Below are 21,611 nucleotides of genomic sequence, written 5' to 3' on the forward strand. Positions count from 1 at the left end.
AGCAGCTACCAACCCTGTCAAGTGTAAACCAACACAGGACTACCAAGTATGTAGTGTGTGAAACATGCCAGTCTATAGAGACATCTCCTTCCTGAAATTTCTGCCCACTGCTGCCCCAACAGGGCAGTCTGAACTCTCCAAAGCAGAAGAAAAAATTGACAAATGCAATCATTAAAGTTCAACAATCAGAGAGATAACATGAACTATAGAATGAAAACATGCAGATGGCCACGCAGTCAAGATAAATGAAGAAAAAAATCTCATCCAAAAAAAATCAAGGGATAACCCATATTAGAAGTTGCCACTTAGAATTCACCATTTTAGAGAAATGGTATCTTTTCTTCAAGGCATGAATTCTGAAAAATAAGGCACACTCTGTCCACAGAGCAGGCTTAGTACTGTATTATTACAATTAATAAATTGATTAGCCATCCTTGCAATAACTTAGGAGCCCATAAATCTGTTTTAACTAAGTTTAAAAAGAAGAAATGAGCTTTTAAAGAAAATTAAGTTGCTATGAGTTTTATGAAAACTGGAAGCTGGATAGACATTGCCAATGTCACCAAAAAAGACAAAGCAGAATTTGGAAATTACTGTTTCACAGCTGATCACTTTGCATATGCCATTTGGCTAGACAGTAAGCTTATGCCTTAGATATATTAGCACTACACTTTGTCCATTAGGGATGAAGGAGTTTGTGGTATTGCTCCATAAACCTTCCTCACCATACAAGGCACAAGTGTACAGGATACAGAAGTTCTTTAGTCCTACCATTTATAGAACAACTTAAGAGGCTAAAAACCCACAAACCTGTCACATGACAAGAGAACATACACAAAATGCAGTCTAAACAAATGAAGGAAATTCAGAATACACAAGCTTTAAAGTGCTTAAATTATCTTATATAGTTGTGAGAAAGATTAAATACTGTGAAGACAGCATTCATATGGAATACAGTATGTTATCTACACACTGCTCACCTAGGCATAAGAAATAGAGAAACCCTTTGCTCTGTAGTCAGATTGTAAACAGGGCATCTCCAGAACTTCTAGTGACAGTAACATATTGATGAAATGCAACTTAACTGTCGAGTTACAAACAATTTTAGAGCCCCGGCCTTAAGTGGACTTTTAAACAAAAAAATCCCATGAGTTGCATACCAAAATTTATTTATAACTATAAACCTCTTGGAACAGGTATCAAAGTTATGTTATATTTATTAGCCTGAAAAAAGCCTAATAAAACATTCTGGCAAGTTAAAGATAAACACCAGAGAAGTGTAGCACCGCGTAGATTTTTTTATTTCCCCAGTGGTTCACAGGTTGTTTAATAATCTGGTGTGCCAAGTTAGCTATCACATTTGCTATGACAGTGTCTTGCTCTCCAGGTAGATGGCATTGCTGTGGGTAGGGGAAGGACTGCTGGACTACTTGTGTGACAAGAAAGGCAGTGGGAGAAGTGAAACGTGAGCCGCAGGTTTGGAAGCCTGAGGTATTTTTCACTTCTGTTTTTTATTTTTCCATACACACAGGAAACTCCCTTGGGGGGAGGAGAAAGAACAACTTCCCTACAGCTAAATAAAAGAACATGTGTAAAACAGAGAAGCCACTCAATGTTTCTGTACCCCAATAAATAAAAACATAAAGAATCAGATAAAACCTTTAACACTGAGATAGCAAAACCTACCTTTGCTAACTCCAAAATTTCTTCAATGTCCTTGCAGCAGTAGAAAATTCAAGAGATGATTGCCTCCACACACATTTACATACATCATTATCTACCCTCAGAGTTCACACTGTTCCCCAGCCCCAGACCAGCATCCATCCATTCCTCTCCATTCCCTTTTGCTATTACAAAGTGAGGCAAAGATGAGGAAGAAGGACAGAGTGAAGACAATCCACTGAGGTGTGCAAGGCCTTCTGCTCCCACTGCTAGGGGATGCACAGGTTATTCTCATTCAGGCCAAGGCTCCAGCAATCCATTTCTCCATTTCCAGCACCAGGACAGCTGAAGAAGAGTAAGAACCATACAAGCCTAAATGGCACCTCCCCTCAAGCTTCTCCTGTGACTATTTTCAGTTCAGTGCAAGGAAATCCCAAGGCAACTTCACATCATCAATATGATCAGTCAAGAGTCATCCCATCCCAGAACCAAAATTTAGTTTTAACAGATCAGTAAATCCAGGTTCATACAGGAGTGACACTGGAAAAGCCTGCAAATCACCCAGCTCAGCAGCCACAGATGCTCACCACTGACCAAAGTGCTGTGACAGAATGCCACTGCTATCTGAAGGTACACACAGAAACCAGCTGTCAAGTGTGGATGATAATACAAATGCTTATTAATAAAATTAGCCACAAACTTTGGAGGAAAACATAATAAATCTCTACTGGTAATTTTTCTGGGGGGATGGGAGGACAGCAAAGGAATGGTACTGCAGAGTTTTCTGGATCAAGTTAGTTTCTTGGGTTTTTTTAAAAATGAAAGGATTTTCCAGTTTTCCCCAAGAGACTGACAACTGCAAAGCACAACGCCCTTTAGGAAATAAATCTTCATTAACTACACGAACAGTGCCATGACAGGCACTGTTTTTCAACCCAACAGCTTTTCAGCTATCATCCTTTTACTAGTTATAAGATCTGATTGGCCATGCCAGCACACCTTGGGACAAACCTGAAGTATACTCAACATTCAGCACACCACTCCCAAAACAAAAGGAGTATAGAGAGCTGGTTTTATAAAGAAAACCAGAGTTCACTCTTTAAGGTATACTAGAGCCCTGTTAAAAGGGCTCCCTGGACCTGCATGCCACCCAACAGCTTGCAAGCAGCTTGAGTGACAAGTGAATACAGGTTTACTTACAGGACACTGTGCCAAGACCTAGGGCACTTTGAACTTAGAGTCCTCAAGATGTTTCTAACAGCCACAATTAACTACAACACTGCAGAAAACAGACAGAATAAGCAATCAAAAGGACTGAGACAACAAGTCAAAAGCAAGTGGACAATGTAATAAACAGCCTCAGGCAGAAAAAATGTAGTGGATTCCATTACAGATTATTTGGCAAAGGAGAAGCTGATAAATGACTCAACTCTTAGGAAAACTTCATGAAGCTACTTTTGGCTTCCAAGAAAGAAATTAAGAAAGCAGCTGAAAAAAAGGAAGACGCCACAGACTGAAAGAGCAATGGTGATCTGGGACAATGCTTAAAGTGTTTGCTTCCTGTTTCTCCAACTATGGACCAGTGCTGCAAGGCTGAGTTTGAAGATTTCTTTTACCAAATTAAAAAACCTTTAACCAAAGGAGCAAGGCTGCACACATTAGCCTTGCTGGCTGGAACAATTATTCAATTCTGATATCCAAAGGATATGCCTGTTTGACTTTCTAAATTTTGTTCCAAAATGAAGTGGGGAAAATGCTTTAGACAAAGGCCTACATGAGCTGTTTAATCAGCAAAAGTAAACTGAGGCTCACTGTTGGAAGAAAAAGTGCACCATTGTTACACATCTACTTCCAGAATATCTGTATAGTAACCTTTCAAATACTTTTTTTTTTTCAAAGCAAGATCAGACAAGATCAGGATGTGTATCACTAATAAAAATGCCATCTATAATGAGAACAACAAGTGTAAGAAAACTGTCCTGATCAAACTGGTAATTTTTAACCTATATTAAGACACCTCGGTATGATAACATTTCTGTAGGGTTCTGAAAAGGTATTAAGAAAAGCAAATCAAATGCTTGCATTCAACCACTGAACCAGACAAAAAGAAAAGTTACTATTTTATGCAGAATGTCACACATGCTCTTTTGACCCATGTTATGTTAGAAGAAACTGTATAGTAAATATAAATCCAAGTTGTATACTAAAGTTACATAACAAACACTTTTAAGTGTATCTAGATACACAGACACGCACCCACTACTTTTTGGGCGATGCTTACTTACAGAATTTAACCTGGTCTCAGCTTCGCTTTGTTTGCTTTCACCACTTCCAAAACAATCCTTTCTCCCTGTTCTGTTGCTTTAGAAATATACCATGTTAAGAACAAAGTGTCCTGCTTCTTCACAGCTTTCAATATGCACCCTACAAAGCCACTAGCAACACACTGCAGTCCGTATTCAAAGTTCTATTTTATCCATTCTCTTTGGAGTAGCAAAAGGATAAAAAAATAGCAGTAGCTTCCAATACGTGAAGAGGATTGAAACATTTCAAAAGAAAGAAGCAAAAACCAAAACTCCTCCAAAATAAAATAATCCTTCACTATGCCTTCTTCCCCCTCCCAAAATACATTTCCTGCCTTCACAATAGTAACACTGGATCCTTCTCTGGCTTTACCAGTATAACTTAAATTTTAAGCTTCTCCCTCTGTATCAATGTTTTGTCTTTTGTTATATGAGATATCTCAGGTCCTTGAATTCTTTAGATTTTATTTTCTCTTCAATCCTCATCAGTTCTTAAGGAGGGAGACAAGTTGCATACAAGTACTTATTAGACATCCCCTCTCATGATCCAAGACACTGACAAAGTGAAGTTTCAAGTTCCCAAAAGTAAGGAAGAGGTTTGGATTTGATTTAAAACATACAGCTGTTAGATTATCACACTAGCTGAGTAGCAACAGTGATTGCTCTGTAGATAATGGTTGTGGTGATGCTCTAAGTACACCACAAGGCTTAGGGCTAGTAACAGCAAAATTTAGGGGAAAAAAGCAACAACACTGTTGGGAAGCAGTCTGAAAGTACTGCTCTGGACAAATCTAAGTGAACATGGATTGCCCAGGAACAAAGACAATGGGGCTTACACAGAAACTTCACAGAAAAAAAAACAACCCAGGGAAAATATTCTGGTGTGCTACTCCATTAAAAATAATTAAAGAGATGAAAAAAAAAAGGAAATCCAGAAGCAAAACTAATTGAGGGCTGCCCACAAAATTCAGGAGAGGACACAACTGAAAATGACTAAGCAAAATACAATACTCTCTGTTATTTCAATATGTTTTATATATGTAACAAGAGGAAGCAGAATTGACCAGATATAAAATTGAATCAGAGAAAAGAAATGTAAAGCTGTGGCTATACATGTTTTTCAACTAATGTCAAACCAAAAAAATACAATATTAGCTAGGAATGCAATTTGTGTAATGGCAGAATAGTATTTTTCTTCTTAAAAATCTAATTTCATTACTAAAAAAACTGTTCTACAATCAGGGCCATTAAGCAGGAGAATACTGAACACAACAAAGAAAACATCTCAAGTGTCACCAGCAAAATCTGCTGAGTACTTCAACAACAATATCCACAATTTGAATCCTAACGACAGAGGAAAACTTTCAGTAAGTGAAGAAGTCTCTTATCTCTACAGATATAATATTCATCACTGCCTGATACCTTCTGGCAAACATAGGTCTGTTGCTTATGGTTTGGGTTTTTTTAGAGAGCCAGTCAAACTGAGAAAGATAAACTTTTAAATTTAACCTGATGCAATACTATTTCATGACTATGCAAACTGACAAGTCTAACCAGTCTACTGCTAACTCTAAGTGCCATCCAGCAATATGGTGAGACATGAAGGCAGGAAGGTCAGTTCAGTTTTTCTGATTATTTACAAAGTATTTAACAAAAACAAACAAACAAAAAAGATAATATTTTTTCCAGAAAAAACATGGAACCCAGAAACATTAGAAAAACAAGGGATATGCCTAGAGGTTTTCTTCTTCTATATTTTATTTCCATATGGAAACTGAGGCTATGTTAAAGGACTGGCTTCATACACTCTCTTGAGAGGTACCTTGAGCCTATCCTCTGGGGTCACCCTCTGTTTACTGCAGTCTCAAAAGCCACATGCAGATGCAGCAAGTCAAAAAGAATGACTACTACCCTTATAGCACAAGGGATCCAGTAACAAGAGTTGCCCTATACTTTCTAGGAGTCTTTAGCAATCACAATTGACTGTAAAGGCCTGGTCTACTTTTCCTTTGCTACCATCTGAAGTACGATTTATCACTTCAACAAGCTGACTGGGACTACAACTCAGTAAAACCTTTTTCAAACGTTGTTTCATAATGACTCTTTTGTTTTGCCTACTAACTGTTGTGAAATACAGGTATTTTGCCCATTGAAAAAAAAAAAAAAAGAAAAAAAGAAAAAAGGCAGAAAGCTCTGATATTTGTTTTGGCATAGTTCTCACGTTTGTTTTAACACAGTTCTTGGTATTTTGAGAGTCCTGCTATCTAAACGTAAGCACTGGGAACACTAATCTTATTTACTGTATTATCAAAACTGAACATGAGCCTGGCCAACATCTATATTATTAATTAAAACATTATCAGAATAGGTTTTCATGCCTTTCCCACTTTAGGTGACTCTCAGAGCAAGAAATTTGCTTTAGCTCTAGAGAATTGCCTGTTTTTTTCTCTCTACTTAACACATTCTTCTATCACTCTTACAGACAAACTAAGAGACATGTTACCTCCATAATCAACAGCAAAACAATTAACAGAGGAAGGCGCTCTTGTAACTTTAGTACTTACACAAAGATCCCTTGAGCTTTTATATTGTGATCAGAATTCCATCTCAGTATCATCTGTGCTGACTAAAACAATTTGTCACAATACATCAAGAATGCTACAAGCCTCTTTTGAAGAGGGAGCCTTATCCCAAATACTTATTTTGATTAACTGCTCTCCGTGACTTATTAGTGAGAAAATTGTAATGCACACATAAATAAACCAAGAGCAACATCAACCACACAATAGTAAATGAAAAAAAAAAAACTGGAATGCAAAAGGAAAATTTAAAAAACAAACAAAAACCCCCCACACAAACAAAAACAACACAAACAAAACTCCCAACCACCAAACCAAACAAACCCCCAACAAACTACACCAAACCAACAACACCCCAGGACTCAATGCTGACAAAGAAGTACTGAACAGCAGAAGAAAAGAATTTGGCCAAAAAAATACTTGGACAAAAAGACATGTCCAAAATAGTTTTGATATATCCCCATAACTTCTGGAAGATATCACATTATTGAGGATTTTACTAGTCATCATGTATATCTACTACAAAACTAAGCATGAAAAGAAGCACACACATGCAGAATAACTGCAGTCTCTCACCAAAGCCTTTTTTTTTCTGAATTCTGACACTCACCACTGAAACCAGAGCTGGGTGGCAGATTTGGAAAGTAGTGAAATATTTTCAATTTTGAAAATAATGCCTATGCAGAGTAATTTCTCCTGCAGTATAAAGACATGGCAACAGCACACTGCAGCACCGCCTCATTTTATTATTTATTACATGGCACATTTATCTACTGGTCAAGCCCTAACCACGGCATCTGTCTCAATTATGTAAGAGCAGCATGTCTCTAGTGCCCACTCTGATAACACCCACTATAACCAGAACATATTAATGATCAATACAGACACTCAAGTCTTATTTACCATACCTTTCTGTTATGCAGACAAAAAACCTAAGGAAGTCTGATTTCTCCTGACCAGCTTTCACGGCCGCAGTTGGGAGAGACAACATGATGTCACCTGTCAAAACCCAGCAAACAGCCCATAACTACAACAAGTACAGGAACAGAGGCAGGAGATAGTAATTCTATTTCCACCTCTCCACAGAATCTGTTTGACCTTGGCAAGTCACTGGGGTTTTGTGCTTGTTTTTTCACATTCAGGACATGAGGAGCTTTTACGCAGACGGCTGGAACAACAACAATAACTGAGTAAGGCTAATTATTATTTATTCTGCCCAGCCTTAGAACTCTTCCACAATGGCATAAACTCAGAGTGTGCACAAGCACCTCCAACACTCCAGACCTTCATTTTGAAGCTCCCTTTATGTAAGATTACCACTGAAAGCAGTAACACCCCTTACCAAGACAACCTCCCCTGTAATCCATAACTGATAAAAGCTTAGTTTCACAAATTCTTCTGCTAAACAAACTTTAACCTTATTTTCTACACTGGTAGCTCCTAATCCACAATTTGCAACTTGCAAACACTGCCTGCAAGATCCTCTGCCACTGCTCCCAGACAAAATTACATTACAGAGTAAAAATAAGAGCTGCCAGGAAAAGGAAGCAGGATATTTTCTGAAGAGTATCTTTTATTCCGTGCAGTTTCTATGGTTCGGCAAAAATCAGGAACCAGTATTTTGCACAATTCAATTCCCTCTTTAGGCTTGGAAAATTCTAAATTTCACAGCAGCCTGATCGAGTTTCATTTCGATACCAACTTTTCCTGGTAATCTCCCAAAACACCACACACTAAAAATATGCCACAAGTATGGCTTTGAAAAAAACAAAGTGCAGATGAAACGTCCTACAGACCAAGCAACGTTACCAAGAATAAAAGTAGAAGGACATTTTTTCTGGCACATTCAGAAAAATGTCTATATTTGTCTGTACTCATAAAGGAAAAAATTTAGGTATTCATTCCTCCACTCAAATAACTATAAGAAATTATATTAATAACCAAAATACCAACTAGAAGATCCATTCAGTATATACCTTTAATCTAACCTAGGAGAAGTAGAAAAATTAAATGAAGAACCAGGTATGATCTCACACAGAGCCGTTCAAAATTATTAGTTGCCAAGAGAGCTTGTTGCCTATTTGAGAAAGTGTTCTGGATTTTCAATGCACTGATGAAATACCACTGCATACAAGCTAGTCATGCAGTACAACAAAATGGAGACAAACTCTTGCTCCTGAATAAGAAACAAATGAAGAAAAGTTATAACCACAACCACTGTAAGTTCTTCATGTTTTCCAAGTGAAGCATGTAAACAACTTTAGAGTCATAGAACACTCTAAGCTGGAAGGGATCCACAGGATCATCAAGCCCAATTCCTGGCCCTGTGCAGGACACCCCCAGATAGACACCATGTGCCTTGAAAGCATTGTCCAGATGCTTCTTGAACTCTGTCAGGCTTGGTGCTGTGACCACTTCCCTGGGGAACCTTTTCCTAATATCCAACCCAAACCTTCCCTGACATAAATACAGGCCACTTCCTTGTGTCCTGTCACTGGTCACCAGAGAAGAGATCAGTGCCTGCCCCTCTGCTTTCACCTGGGAGAAAGCTCTAAGCTGTGATGAGGTCTCCTCCTGGTCGGCTCCAGAGTGAATAAGACAGCTGATCTCAGTCATTCTTCATATGACTTCCCCTCTAGACCCTTCACCACCTTCATGGTGCTCCTCTGGATGCTCTCTAAAGCTCTACATCTCTCTTATACTGCGGTACCCAGAACTGCCCCCAGCACTGGAGGTGAGGCTGCCCCAGCTCAGAGCAGAGCAGGACAATCCCCTCCCTTGGCCAGCTGGCCATGCTGTGCCTGATAAACTCCAGGACGTGCTCAGCCCTCCTGGCTGCCAGGGCACTGCTGGCTCATGTTCAACTTTCTGCCAACCAGGACCCCCAGGTCCCTTTCCAGCCCCATTCCCCAGCCTATGCACATCCACAGCTGTCCCATCCCTGGCACTTGCCCTGTTAAATTTCACATCTGGTGATTGCCCAGCCCTCTAACCAGCCAAGATCACTCTGCAGGGCCTCTCTCAGTTTAAATAACAATGGAAATACGTACTTCAATTCCACACCAAAGTTTCAAGACTTATCTACATAAAAAGACATCCTCAAAAAAGAGCCTCACAAGCTTCCTGAAGACACACACTGTCGACTGAAGTGTACAGGCTGCTTTAGAGAGAACAAATCATGTCCCAGCAGCATGTCATTCACTAAAAAAATCTTATTAATCAAACAGTAAAACATGATAGCAATTTTATATTAAATAAAATTTTACAGATCAGTCAAGCTTTTAACAAATACTAAAAAAAGTCAGTGTTTATCTTAATCTCTCTTTATTTTATATTTTATATATAATTTTAATAAACACATAATATTAGAATCTATTATATATATAAAAATAGTCTGTCTATTGTAAGGATTAAAATCTGCGAGCATAATCAAGAGACTTCTCACACTGTACATACTGAAACTCTTACATTCTTTTCTTTCTTGGTAAAAAATTTACCACCACAAATATGTAGTTTATACATTTACAAGCATAAGAGCAGGAAGATACACGGCCATATGCCGCCATCTGGATAACTAAAGTGCAGTTGAAGAGCATGAAGTATTTTTTAGAAATGAAATTATTTTTAACAGTATAAATAGGCTCTGAAAAATGGCTGTGATGTGACATAGCAAAGGTGACAAAAGTGTTTCCTCAGGTTGTAAAGGTTACTTCATTTTTTTGTAAAAGGTAGCAACCACAAAATACATACACAAAATATGAGTGAAGAACACCACAAAAGTAGAACCCCAGGAAATGAGAAACTCTAAGTTTAGCCCTTACTTTTCCAAGACTCAGTAAGAGTACAGGGATATGGAAACTGCTTCTATTAACAATTTCTTCTTCAATGAAATGTATTGGCTGTTTCCTTTTCTGAAATTTACATTACAAAAGATAACCATAATTCTATATTATTTCCTTACTATACATCATCTTAATTGTTAATTAATGCAATTATGTTCAAGGTAAGGATGAAGTGTATGATATTATAATGCTTTAAGCATTTCCACATAAAAATAATGGAAGTGCACTGAGAAAATAATTTATAATTATAAAACTGCCTTGAAATACTATACATTTAAAAGGCATATCCACTTTTATCAACAGATTAATTAAGATTTAACCTGACAACACAGCTAGTGACATTTACTTTTTTCTCTTTTTCACCTAAACATAAAGAAGAAAATAAGTAATTCTATAAAAGCCAGCATACATAATTGCTCAATTTTTAGAAACATGGAAATAATAAATTTTTAAAAAAACCAAAACACCTAAAATACACCTTCCCAGTGAAATGCTCTTGGGAGGCAATATTTCAGCACATTAGTGCCATATAGTTCAGTTAATAATTTGCTTGCAATTAACATCCAAAGAATTTAGGGTTGCAAGTATTATGAACACAGAAAACTGATGTCCTGAAACTTCAGAATTGTGCCAGCATTATTTGTTCTCCAAATGTCAAACTAATACTGTGCATAAACTACATTCTTCATCCCAGAGAGATTCTAACAAACTGCATAAGAGAATACTTGTTTGTATTAAATATGCACTTTAAAAATTCAAATGACAACCCATCTTTTCAAGTTTATCTAAAACCAAACATAGCACAGAACAGGTATGCACTGCACCATAACTGTAATCTTCACCAACAATGAATTAGCAACTATAAAACCTTTCCTCAAAATCTGTACCTGTGAAGGCACCACAAGTCTTTCAGAAAGACTTTTATACACACCTACAGGCTACTTGCTCTTCTTTTCACAGTTTTTTTAAACACAGAAATTGGAGTTCAAAATAACGAAAAATAGTCCTAGAATAAGTTACTACCGCAAAATAGAAATTAGAAAGTCAGAGGGAAAAAACTCACTCTCATTCACAAACCCATGATCATTATGCAATTCATAGAACAATACTTTAAAGAGAACTATTTTTGCAAAGAGATATCAGCAAAGGATATTGCCTTTTAATTGGCTGTAGCAAGCACATACATACTATGCCAAATACAATAGTCTACAGATTATTTCTGGAGAAATCAAGCTATAGAAAGATTATTTTCAGACTTTCTTTGTGTTCTGTATCAACCAGAATAAGTCAAACAACAAAGAGCTACTTAACATAGTGAATACACAGCAAAAGCAAATAAAATCCAAATTAAGACCTTAACTCCATAAAACTGCTTCTACTGAAAGGGGAAGGTTAAAAGGTTAAAAAGAGTATTTGCCAGCATTTCAGAAGACTCCTTCAAGAATATATTGCTCACAAGGATTTCCCAATAGTCTGACTTAACAGCTCTTGCTCCTTGATAACAATTTAAATGTTAGTCACACAAAACCATCTATTCATTTGATTGTGAACAAGTTTTTCCCAATCTTTAACACTCATCAGGTGCATATACACAATACAACAGCAGTAGTTATGCTACTACTTAAATCTTAATAAGCACTGTTTAAACTTTCAGTGACAGTAAAAACTGTAGCCTGAAGAACTCATCCATGAACTCTAGTCCTATAGTCTACATTATCCTGTTTCCACTCCGCAAACGTCACTGAAAGCATTCTAACATCTCCTGCAGCCTAACTCTATGATGAGGCTCAGAATCAACATCTATTTGTTCTCTTCCTTAACCTATCACCCAAGACTACCAGCAACGTTTCTTTTCCAGAAATAACTCTCCCTCCCTCATTCCCTTGGCATTGTTGCTCTCATGACTCATCCCTTATCACTGCTCTTTCAGTGCATCCTCCTGAAGGAGCCTCCTCATTCACCTGTATTATTTTATTAATCACTTCCTAGGCTTTGGTCTTGCACCCCTTGCCAATTGTCTTCACTCAGTCCAGGGCCAGGATTCAGACTCAACCATGAACTCCCTGCCATGAAACAGAAATATTCTTTCTACTCCCTATCTCCTGTGCTTGTCCAAGTCAACACCCCAGCCTGAGTCTCTCTTTCCCCACACTGATGCCTCACAATCAGCTCAGCCTCAGCACAGAAAACACAGGTTATATTCATTCCACCACTGCTTCAGTCTCCTTTCCACTACTGCAAGTCCTGAACTTAACTAAGCATTAGCTCTCCAATCCAGCTTGTCCTCTATAGGTCCTAGAAATAACCTGCTGTTGAGATCCTAGCCATGCCCATCACATCACTAAGATATCCCTCTAGTAGCTGGAAATTTATCATGAGACCACAGAAGTTCACACCTGAAATAGTGAAGCAATTTTCATCTTTCAAGATCCAGAACTGATCCTTATGAACATTCCTCTCTCAACACTTTTAGCCTACAGCCAGATCACACAAGTCCTTCTCCATCTCACTTCTTGAGCAGCATTCACTTCACTCTCTACTTCAAGACCCTAATTGGTCAAGGTCCTCATTCTAAAATTACTAATCAGGATGTAGATGAGGTTAAAGTTCTGGTGAACTGTTATATTTTCACCTCTGAACTTCTTTTCTCTTGCCCTTGGGGTTGGGAGAGCTCCATGAAGTAGCACCCTCTTTCAAAAACCTCCTCCAAGTTTTTTTCATATTTCTCATTAAAAACAAAGAAACAAAATGACCAGATGGCTGTCACATCTACACTACTACCCTAAAATTCACAGCACTGATGCCAAACATTCTCCTGAGCCATCACAGATCTCATGAGTCTTCCCTCACCCTTAAATCATTAAGCATTCTGGGTCAGGAAACCCCTCATAACCACTGAACTCCAGGATGACTAATTCAGACATGGAACTTGAATAGCTTGTTACTTAGAAAAGTGACTAAAACAATTTTCTACTGTACAGTGCCTATGGAAAACCAGCATCATACCAGCAATAAGCCTACTCAAAGTATTTTTGTCTTTTCCAAGGCTTCTCAACATGTTTGAAAAATAATCCAAATGCTATACTGTATACTGCTATTACAGACGTTTTAACTGGTAATCAAGTACTTAAGACAATGCCTACTATTTATGATTTCCATCTGTTATTTCTGAATTGGATTCCAGTATTTTAAAGATCAGGTTGTCCCAAGCTCCTAAGAAGACACCATTGCCTACTTTATGTCACTGTAAAATTACAAAATTAGGTTCATGGCACTAGGGATTTTCTCCGTCATACGGCTTTATTAGACCTAGCAGAGCAATTTGGATGCTTATAGGTATTTTTGCAGTATAACAGTTATTTAGAAACAAGCGGTTTGCACTCAAAATATAATTAAAGAAGCATTTTCATTAATTTTGTAATCTTAAAAAGATATTTCCCTACATTGTTCACAACCAAAACCAAAAATACTCCACAAAACCCCAAAAATACTATCCTATAATCCCAGCCATAAATTATCCACTTCTTTTAAACAGTAGTTTGAATAGTAATTCCTTCTAAGTTACTTGTCTGATGCTGCTGTTTGCTCTCTCCCTGTATCTGGTTCTGACACTGTGCAGTTTAGCTTGTCACACTGTACACACGCACGAGTTTAATCAAAACGCTCCTTGTGAGGCAGCAGCACGAGGGTGCCACATGCTGCCAACAACAAAGCAGAACAAACTCTGACTGCCCCCCAAAACTGCTGCAGGAAATTCCTACTATTCCATCCCAACACTGCATAAACTTATGCACCAAAACTTAAGCTTAGGCATATAGTTTTCACAGGAAAAAAAAACCAAAAAACACCTTTCTCATTCAGGTAACACTGACCGCAAAAGAACCATGTGCCCATGTGATGCCCATTCAAACACAATGCAGGATTTGCATATTACATTCTTTAGCTATTGCTTTTTAATTTCAAACACTTTTTTCCCCTGTCCAAGTAAGTTTTTACAGAAGAACCCAGAAAGAAAACACCTTATACTAACCGTTTGGAAAAAAAAAAATAAAAATCAATCGGCTACTGGTGAATCATCATTTTTTAATCCTAATACACAAAGACAACTCAGCATCAGAGCCATACTCCAATAACAGGTCATTTAATAAAAAAAAAATTAAAAATTAGGCTCCTTGATGCAATATAACTACAACATTAACAAAAGTTAGCATATTTCATTTTACCTACACTGGAAGTATTTAACAATAAGAAAACAAAATTATTTTTCCAGATAATTATTTGACTTATAGGTTTAAACAATAAATGTAGCAGAAAATCCTAAACTACAAACAACTATTTCAGTCTTGTTAAAATGGTATTTTTTCTACTGCTCTGATTATTTGATCACTGTTTTTAAAATAATCTACAATTGTTTTGTCAACATTTTAACAGACATCTGAAAAGGATAAAACTAATGTCCCAAACACGACAACACTTCTGACAATCCTGTAATAATCAATAAACAAAAGGAAATGGAACCCAAATATTCAGATGAGTAAACTAATAGAAATGTGGAAAAACTTAACTGCTAACTGGAGCACAGGCTAACTTTATAGTAAACTTTAAAAGCATTTCTTCCCTTCTTTCAAGTCCAACCTCTAAACTAGTACACTCCAGGAATCATAACAAACAAGATTAGCTTCCCTAAAGAACATTTAATTGGGAAATTGTATATCAGCCACAAGATACCTTCATCAGGACTGAAATCAAGCAAAAGCTTCAACTTATTTTTTCACAAACAAGAGTGAGGAATTGGAAATACTATTGCAGCTAATCAAAACAACAAAATACCATAATGCTACCTTCTCCACGAGAACAAAAGCATCAACCACCAACTCCACCCCACCCCCAAGCAGGCTGTTGCTCTCTAACCACAGAGCCAATGCTGTAGACAATGTAATCCCACAGGGAAGACAGAAGGTCACAGACACACTGTGAAATCTTAAAATAAGGTCTACGTTTTAGCAAGACCTAGAAATACTTCAACAAGACAAAATTTCATTTGGAACAAACAGGTGGAGTACAGAATCAGCCTGTTCTTCTCCTGACTGTCTCTTCCCTCAACACATAGAGGGAGGTCACACTTGCTCCACGTAGTCCAAAATTAAGGATCCAGCACTTCAAATAAGCAGCAGCAATCAAGATGTGGCAAGGATGGCAACGTGCAATGTGACACTGCAGGTGTGATTGCGTACTGTATACCAGCAGTGGGTCTGTTATTATTCATCAGCTGTAGGTGGCTAAGAGGGTGTCACTTATTACAGTGACACATGCTGCAGCTGGCTAGCCATGATTAAGTATTACCCAGTGTGGTTGAAAGGGATGGAGACTACCATTCATTATGATCCAGCGTGGCTTACTGGCGTAGGGAGGCTGCTACCCTTCCCTGCACCGCAGCATTTGAAGGAAGGCAGCTAAAACTCAACAAAGCCCTGGGAATGGTGTGCAGAGAGGAGAGAAAGGGAGCCTCGGCCGCCCAGCCTGACGGAGCGGGTGTCCTGCTAGCAGGGGCGGAGAGCCGCCCGCGCTCGGCGCGCCCGGGAGCGCTCCGCCGCCAAGTGACAGCGCCGGGCCGGGCCCCGCCGTGCGAGGGGCGCTGGGGGCCCGCGCTCAACTTCCAACCACAGCAGCAAAAGCCTTTGTCCGAGCGCTCCCCGTCCGTAGCCGGGGGAGCCTGGGGGACCCCCGCCTACGGCGGGACGAACCGGGGCGACCGACAAGGGAGAAGAGCCCGTGGCAGCCCCAGGTCCCCTCCCAGCTGGGCTCCGCCGCTCCCCTGGGAGCCCTCAGAGCGGGACCCGCTCCGAAGCAGCCGAGATGAGCACTGACCCTGCACGGAGTCCCGACCGGCGTGTCCGTGCGGGAGAGAAGGAAAGCAAAGTGAGCGCCCAGACCTGCCGGGACTCCCGCGCCGCGGGCCGGCCGGAGAGCGCGGCCGCTGCCGGGCCGGCACCCGGGGCGCCTCCTCCGTGCGCCCACCCGGCGGGACCCCAGCCCCACGAGGTTTGCGCCGCAGGGCCCGCCCGCGGGCCGTCCGGAGGGGAGTCCCCCGTGCCCTCGAGCGGCGGCCGAGGAGCGAGCGGGCGGGCGCGGCGCGGCCTCGCCCAGGCAGCCCCGGGCGGCGGCGGCTCCAGCGGGCGCCGCGAACGCCCCGCACTCACCCTGTCACAACAGGCGCCATCTTCCACAAACTCTCGCCAAAACTCCTACTCTCGCGAGAGCGCCCCCCTCCCCGCGGCCCGGAGCGCGCGTGCGCGGGCCCGCGAGACACGCGCGGGGCGGGGGGGGGCGGTGCGCCCCGCCCACTCAGCGCCCGGGCTTCTCCCCACAGACACAACAGCCCGGGCGTGGGAACCGCGCCGCTCTCGCGAGAGCCCGGCGCCTGCCGGCATGCGGAGAGCCGCGCAAGTCTCGCGAGAGCGGAGCGCGCTCAGGGGAAGCCGAGGGATTCCCTCTGCCCGCTCGCGCGTCCCGCCCCCGCCGGCGCGAGGAGGGGCGGAGGGGGAGGAACCATTCGGGGCGCGGAGGGAGGGGCGGGGCGGGGCCGGGCCACCGCTGGCGCGCGGGGATCGCCCACGGCCGCCGCCGCCTCCGCCCAGTACCCCCGCGGGGAGCGCGCGTGGGGCCGCCCGCCTCGTGCTGCCCGCGGGCCCGGCACGTGCGCGGCCCCGAGACCCCGCGGCGGTGCTGGGGCTGAGGCACCATTGGTGCTGAGGGGCCGTGGGAGCTGGGGACCGGGACAGGGCGGAGAGAACTGTGTGTCAGACGTGAATAAAAAGAGCAGGAGGCTGGGATGTGGAGGCACGGCCCTTAGGAAGACCTCCTGGGTTCCTTACGTGGAATTGTTAGCAGAAATTTTTTTTAGAAGTGGGTTTTACATTAAAAGCCCTGTTTCATAATTTTGTTTTCATGTGCAGCTGAAGTGCGTAAGATGCGTTTGTTTAGCAAACAGAACCAGGGGAGTCTGGCAGGGTCCCAGGCAGCCGAGCGGGCCCTGTGGCCACAGGCGGCCGCGGTGTCTCAACACGGAGCTGCCGCCGTGTGCTCCGGCGTTTTGATACGGCACAAAAAGAAAACCCCAATTTTGGATTCATGTAACGATATTACCTCTTCAGGGTGCGGGTCTGTTTGTCCATTAGGAGACCAAATTTGAAAACTAATCCTTTACATCAAGACTTCTGTCCGTTTCAACTTCCTCTGTGTTTAGTATAACATGTCAGTCTAACTTCGGGACACATGCTACATTGATTTAAAGATTGCTGAGATTCCAAAGCCCACATCTTTTTTATTATGTTAGCTCTGTACCTCTGCTGTCTTCGAAATTACGGGAAAAAATAGCATTTCAGTAATCCCATGAATAAGATTTCAGATTTCTCGCCCACATACACACTTCACTGCTTATGCTAATTCAATGAATAATGTCTCAGATAAGTAAAATCACGTTTGGAGAGATTCCTTGGTGACAGAGTTTTCTGTACGAGTCACTGTACAAACAGCTGTTGTCTCCTGTCATTATGGGACTTTCCCCATCATGATTTCCCCCTCCTCATTAGATACAGGAGGCCTTTGATTGGCTCCCTTGAACACACAGTTCTCGGCAAAAGCACAATGCATACTGGAAATCCTCCGTATTGTTTGCAAAGAGCAACTCATAATCCCTTTGGAAATCTCTTCCTAAAAACATCTCTCTCTTTTTTTTTTTCTCTCAAGGCTAAAGAATGATCTCAGCTCATGCTAACTCCATTTCATTAAGAATAGTTTCTGGATGTTTGCCATGGACTGTCTCTAGATGGTTATTTTATGGGGCCCCTCTTTTAGTGTGTTTTGAATCAAACTGGAAAATCTAAAAATATAGCACACTCTTCAGTGTCTGACCTCTTTTAATAATTTACAATTAAGGCACTTTGATTAATAACCAGATTAATTGGATACTGGAGCAGGTATATTATTTTGAAGAATTAATAATCATAGAAACCATTGTAGTCCTTTCCATCACTGACAGCGGTACATTATAAAACAAATAACCATTGATTTTGTTTTCTTAAATTATAAATGATCTGCAGTTCAAAAGGCCAGGAATACTATTCAAATCAAAAACAATAGCTTGAACTTCATGTGAATAGCTGATGGAAAAAAAGATAGTAAGCCTAAAGGGTTTTTTTTAATATTGTTTATGCATTGAATTTTCTTCTTGCTGCTAAAAGTTTGTATTTCACATAGAGTGTGAACAATTCTTATTGACTTTATTGGAAACTGAAAGCATCCACTACCTCAGGGAACTAGACCTCACCTTCTGGCCTGTAATGAATATAAGCATTTCCAGAGCTGAGGTAGAAAAATTTAAATACCAGGTTTGCACCATTTAAATTTTTGTGTTTGCTATGCAAATCAGTAGTTTGACTTTTTGATTTAAGCTCAGCTGAGGTTGTCAAAAGGGTTCTGAATCAGGCCTGTCATTTCAGAGACAATTTGGAGAATCATAGCTGGAGGCATCTTTGAAGGATGTGATTTCCACAGGTGTTGGGCCTCACCTGTGTTCCAAGCAGATGCCCTGCCAGGTGACTCCAGCTGGATGCTCAAAATCATTGGTGACCTTTGAAAATGGAAGGCTGTTCATGCAGGAAATCCAGTTTACTCTCACCTGTCAGCTGGGGGACAGGACCACCTGGAACTTGGATTCACCAGCATGTGTGTATCTGGACAGAGCCACTTGGCAGTGCTTAGTGGATCTCAGCAGCTTCATCTTGGGAATCCATAGGGTTCCCCTGTCCTCTCAGTCTTGCTTTGTGTGGAAAGAGGAGGAAAGACAAGGAGCCTAGCACCAGCCCATGGAATCTTCAGGCCTCAGGCCCTCTGTGTTGGCAGGGAGGAGGTCTTTTGGCCTGGAGAGTTGTCCCACCAATGGTACTGCAGGACAGGAGCTGCTGGCCAGCACTGCTCAAGCAGCCCAGCTTTGGAGGAGGAGGGCAGGCATGAGCAGGGAGCATGAGATGCAAGCTGTGATAACCAGGCCAAAGATTTCAACAGCTTGTTTGACCAGTCCAGACCAAACTTTCTCCAGCTCAGCCTTGGCTCTGGGTTTCCCCTAAGCCCATTCCTTTGGGCACAGCACTAGCTAATTCATATGCTTCTCATTTGGCAATTGCTTCCCACCTCGCCGGTTTGGAGGAAGATGAGAAAACATGCACACTTTCATGTAGAAGCAATCCCAAGTTTCTTATGTGTTTGGCACAAGCATATGAGAGAGGGGCAATGGGACAAGAGTCTCCGTCTCAGATCAGCCTGTCTTACAAAAAACCATCTCACAGTGTGTCCTGTAAAATCCCAGCTATTTTAAAACTCACTGACCTTAAAAAGCATTGTAGGTAGTGAGAACTGCAGTTATCTGGATCTTCATTATAAGGAGCAGGTTTATCTTGAGATGTTGCAGTTTGTAGGTGGTGTAAATCACACATTCTAGTGGTAGGTACTGTGATACAGCCCTGCTGGGATTTCATAAGCACAGGATGTACAGTGTGGTTCAATCGCGTGTCTAGGAAAGCAAATCAACAGGCAGCTGCCCACAGAACATCTCTTAGATCTGAGCTGTGGTGCAGGTGCCAACAAAAGTTACCACTTAAGCTGTTAGCCAGCCTGCTCAGTGTCAGAAGTGTCTGCTCCTTGAAATGGATGCTGATGTTCAACACAGCTCAGAGAATTTGCAACATTGTCTTAAGGATGACAAGGAGAAAGAATAGGCTAGTTAGCAGTCTGCAGCAGGAGCATTGTTAAATAGTTTTTGCTTGTGTGTCATAGTCTGAAAGAGGACGGTAGAGCAAAGAAAAAATCTGAATCTGTCGTAATGCGGGCTCAGGTAAAAGTATACCTTGGTCTGGGTGTCCCCAGAGGCTACAGTCAGGCTTGGGCCTTGCTATGGTGTTGCCTTGAAAGCAAGTACAGTCCCTTACCAGAGTGTTCTTTTAATGTAAAGGCAAGAAGCAAGGAGTATAGGAAACATTAGAAAGGAAGAGGGGGAGGGAAGATGAGGTTAACAGTAATAACATCATATGGTTATATAGGTTAACAGTGTGAACAGCTTGATGACTGACTTCTATAACCTCTTATTTTTAAATAGTTTTCTAAAATAGCCTGCTAAGATGCTTTGCATTGTATTAAATTTTGTTCCTCACTTTATCCCAGAATAGTATCTTCACTTATTTTCCATTGGGTGAAATGTTTTGTCAATTTGCATGTAAACTACCCTGTATCCCTCCTTGGTTTTACTGGGCTCTTCAAAGAGTGCAGCCCTCACACAGCATTCCTGTGCGCTTGTGCCTGTCTACCAGGTAAGTGTGCCACCAGTTATTCCCTTAGCCCTGCCTCCCATACACAGCCCTCTGCACTGGTGGCTGGTGCCATCATCATCTTCAGGGTGCCCCTGCAGGTACCACCAGACCTCAGTGAATCATCCATCCCAGGAGGCTGAAATGCCCTGGGGGCTGGCAGAGCCTGCCTGCCACACACCGGGTACTGCCAGCCCCTGCACCCCAGCATTCACAGGCAGGGTACTGCCAGCCCCTGCACCCAGCATTCACAGGCAGGGTACTGCCAGCCCCTGCACCCCAACATTCACACAGGGTACTGCCAGCCCCTGCACCCCAACACTCACAGACAGGGTACTGCCAGCCCCTGCACCCCAACACTCACAGACAGGGTACTGCCAGCCCCTGCACCCCATCATTCACAGACAGGGTACTGCCAGCCCCTGCACCCCAACACTCACAGGCAGGGTACTGCCAGCCCCTGCACCCCAGCATTCACAGGCAGGGTACTGCCAGCCCCTGCACCCCATCATTCACAGGCAGGGTACTGCCAGCCCCTGCACCCCAACACTCACAGACAGGGTACTGCCAGCCCCTGCACCCCATCATTCACAGACAGGGTACTGCCAGCCCCTGCACCCCAACACTCACAGACAGGGTACTGCCAGCCCCTGCACCCCAACATTCACAGACAGGGTAGTGCCAGCCCCTGCAATCCAACATTCACAGACAGGGTAGTGCCAGCCCCTGCAATCCAACATTCACAGACAGGGTAGTGCCAGCCCCTGCACCCCAACATTCACAGGCAGGGTACTGCCAGCCCCTGCAATCCAACATTCACAGGCAGGGTAGTGCCAGCCCCTGCACCCCAACATTCATACAGGG

General features: G+C 42.0%; 1 protein-coding gene across 4 annotated transcripts in view; it reads right to left on the reverse strand.

Annotated features, from left to right (window-relative positions):
- RBPJ (recombination signal binding protein for immunoglobulin kappa J region) overlaps nt 1-16,650 on the reverse strand; it is a 56,964-nt gene extending 40,314 nt beyond the window's left edge. Inside the window, exon 1 of one of the 4 annotated variants that reach the window (XM_054632606.2) lies at nt 16,587-16,650. In XM_054632606.2, coding sequence (XP_054488581.1) covers nt 16,587-16,606 — 20 coding nt within the window. In that variant the 5' untranslated portion in view covers nt 16,607-16,650. Of the gene's footprint in view, nt 1-7,452; nt 7,552-16,254; nt 16,395-16,586 lie in introns of those variants that run through there. The other 3 variants (XM_054632610.2, XM_077177648.1, XM_054632605.2) reach the window with 3 other exon arrangements.
- Nucleotides 16,651-21,611: the final 4,961 nt, after the last annotated feature.

This window comes from Agelaius phoeniceus, chromosome 4 (genome assembly GCF_051311805.1).
Source record: "Agelaius phoeniceus isolate bAgePho1 chromosome 4, bAgePho1.hap1, whole genome shotgun sequence".
Classification (NCBI taxonomy): Eukaryota; Metazoa; Chordata; class Aves; order Passeriformes; family Icteridae; genus Agelaius; species Agelaius phoeniceus.